Genomic DNA, 12,611 nt, shown 5'->3' with positions numbered 1-12,611 from the left:
CAACATATCCTAGGCAAAATTCCTATTAATTCCTCTGCTTTGGAAAAATATGGTATACCACAGGCTTCTCTTTCAGCTACTTTTCAGCTTAGGAAAGTATACTTCTGGGAGTATCATCTTTTGTAGAAGGACAGAAAGTTATATTTGTTTTACTAAAAATGTTCAGGGTTCCTCTTCTCCCTCACAGTGGACTAATTATCTCATGATATGGTGGGTTCTATATTTATAAATCCAGGGAACGTATGTTAACAGACATTTTTTTTTTAATAACAGGGAGGAAGTTTTTTTAAAATTTTTAATTAATTAATTTATTTATTTATGGCTGTGCTGGGTCTTCGTTTCTGTGCGAGGGCTTTCTCTAGTTGTGGCAAGCGGGGGCCACTCTTCATCGCGGTGCGCGGGCCTCTCACTGTCGCAGCCTCTTTTGTTGCGGAGCACAGGCTCCAGATGCGCAGGCTCAGTAATTGTGGCTCACGGGCCCAGTCGCTCTGCGGCACGTGGGATCTTCCCAGACTAGGGCTTGAACCCATGTCCCCTGCATTGGCAGGCAGACTCTCAACCACTGCGCCACCAGGGAAGCCCCAGTCATTTTTGATATTGTTGTATTTCTTCCTTTGTAAGTAGTTTGTAGCTTCAGTCTTGTATCCTTGCAGTTGTGTCTGTCTCCCTTTTTCCTTTTCTCCTTTCTCACATGTCCAAACATGGCAGACATGGCCATGATGAGGTACGTGGAATCACTTGTTTGCTATTTAAAATAAAAAGCAAACTTACTTCATTTTGTTACTGAACCAAACTTGAGTCTGCTTGCCCGCATGCAGTAAAGCCAATCTACTGACACTGGATTGTGGTGAGGGAAATGGCAGCATTTATTGTAAAGGTGCCAATACAAGGAGGATGAGTGGCTCATGCTCTAAAACCCTAAAGTCTCTGAAGGGTTTCAGAAAAGCTTTTTTGAAGGCAAGGTGAGGGAGGGGTGTCCCAGGATATGTGATCAGCTTCTGCACAGTTCTCTGATTGATTGATGGTGATCAATCCTTAGGTGCCAGATGGTTTGGAGGCTACATGCTCATAATCATTAAGTAGTTAATTTCTTCCTTTGGTGGTGGTTTTAGCATGTAAAAAACTCAGGAAATATGCATCAGATACTGTTATCCTGGTACTTCAGAGAGGAGCTGAGGCAGAGGATATGGGGGAGGGATCTGTCCCAGGAAGGCCCCATAGGGTCCTGCTCAGTTACAGGTGGGTCCAGTTAGGGCAACTTAGATTTGGCAGGCTATGGGAAACGGGTGGACTTCTTTCTAGTCTGCTAAATTCTCAGGTATGAAATATTTTCTCCAGCTAAATATAGTCACTTCTGTCCTCTCAGCTTTCCTCATTCTTTATAAATCACACATCATTCTTTACCTCTTATTGTCTCTTGTTGATATACCCTCAAGGGTTTCAAAAGGTTAAAGGTCTCAGCCTATTTTTAACCAATAAGGATCAGGATTAAGTTCGTCCTCTTTCTCAGAAGTGTTCCCAGTAGCAATATATTTTTTCATTTTCCTGTTTAGCCAACATGGAGGAGATCTGTTTCATGTACTTTCTGTTATGCATCTTATCTTTTTTTCCTTTTCTTTTTTTTTTTTGGCTGTGCCATGCGGCATGTAGGATCTTAGTTCCCCGACCAGGGATTGAACCTGTGCCCCCTGCATTGGGAGCCCGGAGTCCTAACCACTGGACCGCCAGGGAAGTCCCCGCATCTTATCTTTACTTGAGTAAATACTTGAGTGATAGCTGTATCTGGGTTTTTTTTTTCTGTTGTATTTTGGTTGTGTTAAAGGTTTTATAAGATCAGAACGTCTAGGGTTTTTTCTTTGTTTGCTTTGAACTGAACATTATCCTCAGTCATGCCCCATTGTTGCAGGAGAAGGAGGTGTGAGAGAATGGTCATGTCCCAGGTCTTGGGTGAGTTCCTGGGATGGGATACCAAGTGAGGATTCTTGGCTTCACGTAGGAGAGAATTCTAGGGCGAGCCATAGTAAATGAAAGTTTGTTTAGAGAGAGACATATTCCATAGACAGAATGTAGTCAGTCTCAGAAGGTGAGACAGGGGTCCCAGGCTGTGGGGGTGGTTAGTTTTTATGGGCTGGGTAATTACATATGCTAACAAGTGGGAGGAATATTCTAACTGTTTTGGAGAAGGGATGGAGATTTCCAGGAACTGGGCCACAGCCCACTTTTTGGCCTTTTATGGTCAGCCTGGGAACCATCATTGTGCCTATGAGTGTGTCATTTAGCATGCTACTGCATTACAGTAAGCTAATGCATTATAATAAGGCTCAAGGTCTACTGGAAGTCAAATCTTCTGCCATCTTGGGCCTAATTAGGCAGATTCGTTTTTATTGTATCCTCAATGGCTGTGTCATTCTTTTAATGATTGTGCCCTGCCCGCTTCCCTCCTGTCTTGCCATGAGCTTGCTGGGAACTTGATTTTTATTGACTCTGCCATCTCAGAAAATAAATAATATAGGTAAAGCCAAAAGAATAATTGGAAAAAGCTCCTGTGGAGCAAAGCTGTCACAGGGCAGAATGATTCAGCAGTTGCTGGCAAGCATTATTCATTGTGAATCCTTAGTGAATTTTTGAAAAAACTCTTTTTTTTTTTTTGGCCTTTAACAAGCATTATATATTTTTTAATATGTTTATTTATTTATTTATTTATTTATTTTTGGCTGTGTTGCCTGTTCGTTGCTGCGCATAGGCTTTCTCTAGTTGCAGTGAGTGAGGACTCCTCTTCATTGCGGTGCATGGGCTTCTCATTGCAGTGGCTTCTCTTGTTGCAGAGCATGGGCTCTAGGCACGCAGGCTTCAGTAGTTGTGGCACGTGGGCTCAGTAGTTGTGGTGCACAGGCTTAGCTGCTCCGCAGCATGTGGGATCTTCCTGGCCCAGGGATCGAACCCGTGGCCCCTTCATTGGCAGGCGGATTCTTAACCATTGCGCCACCAGGAAAGTCCAACACGCATTATATTTCAAATACAGATACTGTGATGATATTGATAATACTTTATTTTTATGATGGAATATTTTAAGGAAAATTTGATTTTCATAGAAAATGTACATTTAATTTTATAAATAAGAGTCATTTCCTTAAATTCACAAAAACTCCCCAGAGAGGGGAGAGAGTCTGGTAATGGAGTTAATAATTAATCATGCCCACATGAGGAAGCCTCCATAAAAATCCCAGTAGTATGGAGAGATTCCAGGTTGATGAACACGTGGAGGTGCTGGGAGAGTGGTGTGCCCGGAGAGGGCATGGATGTTCTGTACTCCTTACCTTGTCCTATACATCTCTTGCATCTGATGTTCATCTGTATGGTTTATCATATCCTTTTATAATAAACTGATAAACAGTAAGTAAACTGTCTTCCTGAGTTCTGTGAGCTTCTCTAGTAAATCAATAATGATCATCAATAATAATCATTAATAAGTATTCTGTACATTTTCTAACATAATTCCCATAACATTTGGATTATTTGGTAATGTATTTTTCTTCCTTGAAACTTGGCTTTTATATTTCAGCACAACTGTTTCCACATTAATTAGTGTCATGTTTGTATTTGTCTTGTCAGTTCTAATCATTTGTTTAAACTGAGATTTCCCTATTTTAAAATCATTACTCTGTTGATAGGAGGGGATGTGTTTGAATTTCACAAATATATATGTATTTTGTATTTTTAAAACATGTGGAATATTAATTAGCCAGAAACTGTAATCTCTAGGTGGGCAGAGAATATGTCTCTTATTCACCATTGGAGTCTTTGATGCCTCACACAGTGATTAATAAATATTTGTCTAATGAATGAGTTATAGTCTAGTCTCAGAATATTTTCCCATCAAGAGTTTTCACCCAGACAGTTTTCATTCCTTCAAGCCACAACTGATCATCTCTAATAATGTAATTAATAAATACGCTATTATTTTTTCTTATGTGTGGACCTTAGTGTCTATTCAGAAAATTGAAGCCTATATATAATGGCTTAAAAATGGGCCACAGTGGGGTTTTCTCCCCTTTTCCTAACGTTTTATTATGAAAATTTTCATACTGAAAAGTTGATAGTATTATACAGTAAATCCCTATATACTCACCACCTGATGCTACAGTTAACATTTTAATATACTTGCTTTATTAAATATCTGTTCATCTAACCACCCTCTGTCTGTCCATCTTCTTTTATTTATACATTTCAGGGAAGTTTCATTTCATGCCCAAAACTTCAGAATTTATCTACAGTGTTTATAAAATAGAATACTTTTGGAGTATGACTATTTGAAATTATATGTCATCATTTGGAACAGATAATTGTTTGGAAAATTAAATTTTATCATCTTACTTTATTTTCCATACTTAGATTGGAATGGCAGATGAGAAAGGGAAAAAAACAGCTTAGATCTGTATAATTTTGTATAGTTTACAAAGAACTTTCATGTTCATTATCTAATTTGATCCAATATTATTATTAATAATAGTAGGTAACAGTTACTGAATGCTTTCTTTGGTGCCAGGTACTGTGCTAAGTTTACCTTTAATGAAGGTACTATGCTAAATTATGTTCATCCTACTGATATTTGGTTGTCATATTTATTTTTCAGATGGATTGATTTGTTCACTTAAATATTTTTTAGCCCTGTCACACACCGTTTTTAAATTCACATTTGTTAGCTGCTGCTATGTTTAGACTGAAGTCATCAGTGTTTGGGTTCCTGAGCACAAAAACATTTTCTTGACTGTTGTACCTTTATATGTTGCTATTTATAATATTTGATCGTAATTTTGGAAGAATTGCTGAAAATCCTTCTGTGTTCTTTGTTTATCTCTTGTAAATCAGTCTCTAAAATACAAAATGTTGCATGACTTTAAAGACAAATGGATTATATGAGAATCTGCATCTAATAGTTACTTCCCCTTATATTATGAATTATTAATATTTCTATGAATAATAATAGTGTTTTTTGTATTTATGATGTGCCAGATACTGTAATTTATATCCACTTAACAATCCTGTAAGAGTTGAGGAAACTGGACACAGAAGGGTTAAATGACTTGTCCTGAGTCATATGGCCAGTAAATGAAAAAGCCAGGATATGAATGTTTCAGCTCCTAAGTCCTTGTGTTTGACCACTACCCTAGTGTTTTGCATAGTGTATGTATGCTCCTCAGACCATCTGCATCATAATTTCCTTAGGTGACTGTTAGAAGTGCAGATTCCTGAGCCTCATGATACATCTACTGAGTCTCTCTGTGGATTAAATACGTTTTTTAGTCATTCAGTTGATTCTTATGTACACTAAAGTTTGGGAACCTCTGTGCTATGCCATCCTATAAGCATTACCATGTTTTAATCTCTATTAGCCTAGAAAGATAGCCAGAATCAATGAATCGTTCTTATTCTTGGAGTACATGACATTTTGGATTGATCTTTATGCTTTTGTCTTTACTTCAAGATTGTCATGGATTTTAAGCACCCAGATGGTGTCACAGTGCCCGTTATGCTGCCTTGTAGGAGTTTGCTGGTGATGACAGGAGAATCTAGATACCTTTGGACCCATGGGTATGTACTGAAATGACCTTGATGACAGGATACCTTTTGCTTTGTGGAAGTTCTCATTCTTTTCTTCCTGAGCCACCAGAACCATGCTCCAGGCTTGCACATTGAGGCTCCAGGCTTGCACATTGAGGCTTCTGGGTTTAAAATCCCAGGGACATCTATGGCTTTTTTAAAACTTTTTATTTTGAAAAAAATTCAAATTTAAAGAAAAGTTGTAAGCATAGTATGGTGAATTCCCTTCATCTTTCACATAGATTTACCAATTGTGAATATTTTGCTGTGTGTTTTCTCTCTCACATGTTATCATTATTATTATTTTTGCTGAATCATTTGAGAGTAAGTTGCAGCCATCATGACTCTTTACCCTTACATGCTTCATTGCATATTTTTAAAGAGCAAGGACATTGTCTGTATCTGGGGTTGGCAAACAATGGCTTGTGAGTCAAATTCAGCCCTTATTTTTACAAAGCTCTTGAGCTAAAAATGGTTTTACGTTTTTAAGGGGTTGTAAAGAACAAAAACAAAAACAAAAAAGAATATGTGGTAGAGACTGTATGTGGCCCTCTGTGCCTAAAATATTTACTATCTGGCCCTGTTATAGAAAAAGTTTGCCAGCCCCTGTTTTATGAAACTGCAGTGTAAGCCTCAAATTCAGGAAATTCAACATTGTAAAATACTCTTATCATACTCTTATACAATCCATCGTGAAATTGTGCTAGTTGTACTTTATAGTATTGTCAAAGAAAAACCAGACCCTGACAGTAGTTAAAGCAGCAAAACCAGATTTTACTCAGGAACTATTGCAACAAGGGAAAAGAGACCTCAGTATAGGAGTGGGCTCAATTTCAATACAAAAAGGAGAAATGGAGTTTTATAGGCAAGGAACCTGGGGTTGGGAATGGGGCAGTGTGAGTGGATAGAAAACTACTAAGAGGAAACATCAGTGGAAGGGGGAATTCTGGCTAAACCAACCATAGGATTCTTGCTGAAGGCAGGCCAGGATGATCAGACATCACCTGGGGGAAAGATGCGGGTAAGGAATTTGGTCTGATATCAAGGAAGATCAGATATCGAGGGTGGGGGATTCAGGCTAAACTGACTTATCAGGATTCTTGCTAAAATGGGGCTAGATCTAGAACATACCCAAGGATAGGGCCTATTTGGGCTCAGAGGAACCTGACTAAAGTTTGGTCATGGAGAGAATCTGTCAGTACCTCTTGGTAAGTTTTCCCTCTGATCTAGGATTTGACCCATTAACCTGCATTACACTTAGTTGTCAATTCTCTTTAGTCTTCTTTAATTTGAAACAATTCCTCAACTCTTCTTTGTCTTTCATGACATTTATGCTTTTAAGAAGCCCAGTTGTTTTACAGAATGACCCTCAATTTGAGTTTGTTCGATTGAATCTAATCTGAAAGAAATGGGTTATTCACTTTTGTCAGGAATAAATCCTTAGCCTTTTGAGGTGGAAGCATCACACTGCTAAAATTTACATATATTGTCACTTAAAATACTTCTGAGCTCTGTACTTACTAATACTGCCCTGGTTAGAGATTTTAGCTGATGCATTTTTATAAAAATTCAAGGAAGTGAACATGTAAATGAATTTGTAACCTGTCCTAAATGAGCCATAAAAACAGATGGCCTGATTTTGTGCACTGAGGATTAAATTTGCCTAATTTCTTTTTCACAGCCACTTAAAATATTTTTAACTTTCAGTAATTGAAAATGGTGATGTGATCTAGTAGTGTTTCAAGTATTCCTGTAATTTTGAGAATATTCACATATCTTTGGTTTTAGGTTCAAGGATTTTTACTATTGGTACCATTTAAACTTAAGAGTAATAGCAGTACAACAAATACAAAATAAGAAATTACTTTCTATGGGCCTATGTTATGAAAATATTTTAATTTGTTCTGGGTAATAGTATAGATTAATTCTCCTAAACATCATCTTGATCAGATTATTTTCATGTTAAATGTTAAGAGTAGGATCTCTGGAAGATTGACTTGCAGGTTAATATTTATTTTTAAACCTTCCTATAGAATCAAAATTTTCTATAATAATTTCAGGGGAAAAAGAACCTTCAGTATTTTTTTTTTTTTTTTTTTTGCGGTACGCGGGCCTCTCACTGTTGTGGCCTCTCCCGTTGTGGAGCACAGGCTCCGGACGCGCAGGCTCAGCGGCCATGGCTCACGGGCCCAGCCGCTCCGCGGCATGTGGGATCTTCCCAGACCCGGGCACAAACCCGTGTCCCCTGCATCGGCAGGCGGACTCTCAACCACTGTGCCACCAGGGAAGCCCCTTCAGTATTATTTTTAAAGGCTTCCACTGATACCTGTTATCTGTAATGTGATTTGTATGTGTGTGTGTGTATGTGTGTGTGTGTGTGTGTTAAGAAGAGAGAGAGAAGGAGGGAGGGAAGGGAAGGGAAGGCACACAGAAATAGGAACAGAGAGAGACTGACCAAACAAATGGTATATCAACTATTGACGGGTTCCTTGGAAGCTGGATGGAAGGGAAGATAAATTGAAAAAGCACATTTAGTGCACTTAAAAATACACATAAACTATAGAAATAAACCTTGATTAAAAAAAAAAAATATATATATATATATATATATATATATATTTTTTTTTTTTTTTTTTGCGGTACGCGGGCCTCTCACTGCTGTGGCCTCTCCCGTTGCAGAGCACAGGCTCCGGACGCGCAGGCTCAGCGGCCATGGCTCACAGGCCCAGCCGCTCCACGGCATGCGGGATCCTCCCGGACCGGGGCACGAACCCGTGTCCCCTGCATCGGCAGGCAGACTCCCAACCACTGCGCCACCAGGGAAGCCCCCAAATACTTTAAATTTGATATATAGTTTACTATTCTAGCCAGCATGCCCTAAATCAAATACGGCAAACTGGCAACACATGGGTCAAATATAGCAGTCAGGCTGTTTGGCTGGTGTGGGAGTGGTCATTGTTGTGGCATTTTAAAAAATTGGTTACACGTGAAAATTAGGAGCTTTTACACAAGAATCTGAATTTTCAGCTTCTTTTGAAAATTGAGAAGATCTGAAACCACAGTATCTTTTGGCAGCAGTAGCTGAGACTATCAATGGCCTTCTATAGGTGAGACCTATACTTTCAGATTCTCTAGAGTTCCTACCACTTTCTATGACTCCCTGAACTATGGCTGAGTATCAGTTGTCGTTTATCACTGTGCTTGTACTGTTGTTTTTATCTAATAACAGAGTTAAGTGAAAATTAAATATTTCTTAAACTCATGTCTGTTTTAAAAGTGGGGAAAAAAGGTAGAATGAGCAGGAACGTGTGTTTTAAGAAAAATGGAAGAGAACACTTTGTTTTTTTAAATGAAGACAATTCCTATGTGTTTAGTGGCAAACAATGTATTTCTAAACAGTTCTGCCTGCTTCACTCATTTATGTTAGTTGACTCACCTTGGGTTGCATTAGTTGGCCTCTCCCGTTGCAGAGCACAGCTCCGGACGCGCAGGCTCAGCGGCTATGGCTCACGGGCCTAGCCGCTCCGCGGCATGTGGGATCTTCCCGGACCGGGGCATGAACCCGCGTCCCTTGCATCGGCAGGCGGACTCTCAACCACTGCACCACCAGGGAAGCCCTGTTTTTATCTTTTTATTTAATATTTTCCCAACTAGATTATAATTTAAGTGCAGGGGGAAAAAAAAGATGTTCAGAGATATGTAAAGAATTAATTATTTTTAACATATGGATTACCTCTTCCTAAAAATCTGAGATTGGTACCCAAAGCAGTAAGTACTGCTTGACCTTTGCCTAAGATTTAACTCTAGGCAAGTGAAATAATTGACTTCAGAGAGCCATTATAGAGAACTACTTAGTACCCAAGAGAGAATTGCTAATAAGAGTTTCAAGATATTCATTGTTCTGAAATATCTTGACTTTGTTCAACACCATATTTTTAATCATTTTCAGCTATTAGAGTAACAGTCATATACTTTCAGGCATTTTTTGCTTGCCTTTACTTCTAAAAAATTGCTTTTAGCATGAGCTCTTTTAAAAGAGCCATTCTCACAACTCGTTTTATGAGACTGGCATTACCCTGACACCAAAATTTGTTAAGGACATTACAACAAAATAAAATTACAGACCAGTATCTCTCAGAGATGATAAAAGTCCTTGACAAAATATTAGAAAATCTAATCCTGCAGTATATAAAAAAGAAAACACATCAAGACTAAGTGGAGTTTATCCCAGGATTGCAAGATAGGGTTAACATTTGGAAACTGAACATTAAAAGAACAAAAGAGAAAAAATATATAATCATGTCATCTTGATTGATGCAGAAAATATATTTGACAGAATTCAGCATCCACTCATGATAAAAACTTGGCAAACTAGGATAAGAAGGAAACTTCTTCACTCTGATAAAGGGCATCAGTGAAAAACTCACAGGCAACATCATACTTAATGATAAAATATTGAATGCTTTTTCCTAAAATATTGAACATGGCAGGGATTTCTGCTCTCATCACTTCTATTTAATATTGTGTATTGGATGTCTTAGTATAATAATCCATGAGAAAGAAGTGAAAATCATATGTATTTGAAAGGAAGAAGTAAAACTCTTTATGATTGTAGATGTAGAAAATCCTAGGAAATCTACAAAGTACTAGAATTAATAACTGAATATAACATATGAGGTTGTAGCATACAGGTTCAATAATCAAAAATTAATTTTGGGCTTCCCTGGTGGCGCAGTGGTTGAGAGTCCGCCTGCCGATGCAGGGGACACGGGTTCGTGCCCCTGTCCAGGAAGATCCCACTTGCCGTGGAGCAGCTGGGCCCGTGAGCCATGGCCGCTGAGCCTGTGTGTCCGGAGCTGTGCTCTGCAACGGGAGAGGCCACAACAGTGAGAGGCCCGCGTACTGCAAAAAAAAATAAATTAATTAATTTGGGGGGAAAGAAAATCCTTTTTAAAATAATATCAAGACCTTGTTACCAAAACAAACTTGGTTTCACTTGCCCACATGCAGTAAAAGCCAGTCTACTGACGTCAGGTTGTGGGTAAAGGAAAGTGCAGCATTTATTGTTGGGCACTGTACAACAAATCCGGACAGCTAGTGCTCAAAAAGCCCAAACTCCTCAATGGGTTTCAGCAAAGTATTTTTAAAGACAAGGTGAGGGAGGGGCATCCCAGGGTATGTGATCAGCCTATGCACAGTTCTCTGATTGGTTGATATTGAAGTAACAGGGTGGTGTCACAGGGGTTAATATTATCAATCGTTAGGTGCCAGTAGGTCATGGGTGCTCATGGTCATCAAGTAGTTAATTTCTTTCATTTAGTAGGGGTTTTAGCATCTGTAAAACAATTCAGGAAATGTGCATCAGATACTATTATCTAGGTACTTCAGAGAGGAGCTAAAAGCAGAGGATATGGGGGAGGGATCTGTCTGGGGAAGGCCACATAAGGTCCTGCTCGGTTACAACCTGTAAAATACTTCTTTTCCAATACTCTGAATTAATTAGTTTCAAAAGTAAACAGTTTCAGAGGCTGTCAGCCTGGAAATTCTGATTTTTTAATTGAGATTTTATTTATATATAACACTGTTTAGTTTCAGATGTACAGCATGCTGATTCTCTCTATGTATATATTGCAAAACGGTCAACACAATAAGTCTAGTTAACATCCATCACCACACAGTTACAAATTTTTTTTTCTTTTACTGGGAACTTTTATGATATACTCTCTTAGCAACTATCAAATATGCAATACAGTATTATTAACTATAGACACCATTACAGCACCTGGACTTATTTACTTTATTACGGGAAGTTTATACCTTTTGACCGCATTTACCATTTCACACACCTTCCCCCACCCCACTTCACCCCACCCCACCCACCCCACAAACCACCTATCTGTTTTCTGTATCTATAAGTTTGTTTTATTTTTATTTTTGTTTTACATTCCACATGTAAGTGAGATCATATGATATTTGTCTGTCTTTCTCTGACTTATTTCACTTAGCATAATGCCCAGTTGTTTCCATGTCTTGGCTATTGTAAATAATGCTGCAATGAACATGGGGGGTACAGATATCTTTTTAAGTTAGTGTTTTTGTTTCCTTCAGATAAATACCCAGAAGTGGAATTGCTTTGTTATATGGTAGTTATATTAAAATTTTTTGAGGAATCTCCATACTGTTCCATAAGGGTTGCACCAATTTATATAACCACCAACAGTGTACAAGGATTGTCTTTTCTACACATCCTTGCCAACACTTGTTATTTTTGTCTTTTTGATAATAGCCATTCTTTTTTTTTCCCCCAATTTTTTAAACATCTTTATTGGAGTATAATTGCTTTACATTGTTGTGTTAGTTGCTGCTGTATAACAAAGTGAATCATCCCTATATCCCCTCCCTCTTGTGTCTCCCTCCCACCCTCCCTTTCCCACCCCTCTAGGTGGTCACAAAGCACGAGCTGATCTCCCTGTGCTATGCAGCTGCTTCCCACTAGCTATCTGTTTTACATTTGGTAGTGTATATATGTCAATGCCGTTCTCTCAATTAGTCTCAGCTTACCCTTCCCCCTCCCTGTGCCCTCAAGTCCATTCTCTGCATCAGCATCTTTATTCCTGTCCTGCCCCAAGGTTCTTCAAAACCATTTTTTTTTTAGATTCTATATATATGTGTTAGCATATAGTATTTTGTTTTTCTCTTTCTGAGTTACTTCACTCTGTATGACAGACTCTAGGTCCATCCACCTCACTACAAATAACTCAATCTTGTTTCTTTTTATGGCTGAGTAATATTCCATTGTATGTACATGCCACATCTTCTTTATCCATTCATCTGTCGATGGACACTTAGGTTGCTTCCATGTCTGGGCTGATAATAGCCATTCTAATAGGTCTAAGCTGATAATCTCATTGTGGCTTTGATTTGCACTTCACTGATTAGTGATGTTGAGCACCTTTTCATGTACCCATTAGCCATCTGTATGTTTTCTTTGGAAAAATATCTATTCAGAT

The 12,611-nt window shown here is 38.5% G+C and overlaps 1 protein-coding gene across 2 annotated transcripts in view; it reads left to right on the top strand.

The window, feature by feature from the left end:
• ALKBH8 (alkB homolog 8, tRNA methyltransferase) overlaps nt 1-12,611 on the top strand; it is a 62,979-nt gene that overhangs the window by 29,656 nt on the left and 20,712 nt on the right. For both annotated transcript variants that reach the window (XM_060103969.1, XM_060103970.1), the window contains one exon: nt 5,486-5,592. In XM_060103969.1, the coding sequence (XP_059959952.1) occupies nt 5,486-5,592 (107 nt within the window). The remainder of the gene's footprint in view (nt 1-5,485; nt 5,593-12,611) is intronic.

This window comes from Mesoplodon densirostris, chromosome 7, assembly GCF_025265405.1.
Source record: "Mesoplodon densirostris isolate mMesDen1 chromosome 7, mMesDen1 primary haplotype, whole genome shotgun sequence".
NCBI classification, from domain to species: Eukaryota; Metazoa; Chordata; class Mammalia; order Artiodactyla; family Ziphiidae; genus Mesoplodon; species Mesoplodon densirostris.
Note: the sequence above shows the minus strand (reverse complement) of the source record. Positions and strands in the feature narration are given on the sequence as shown.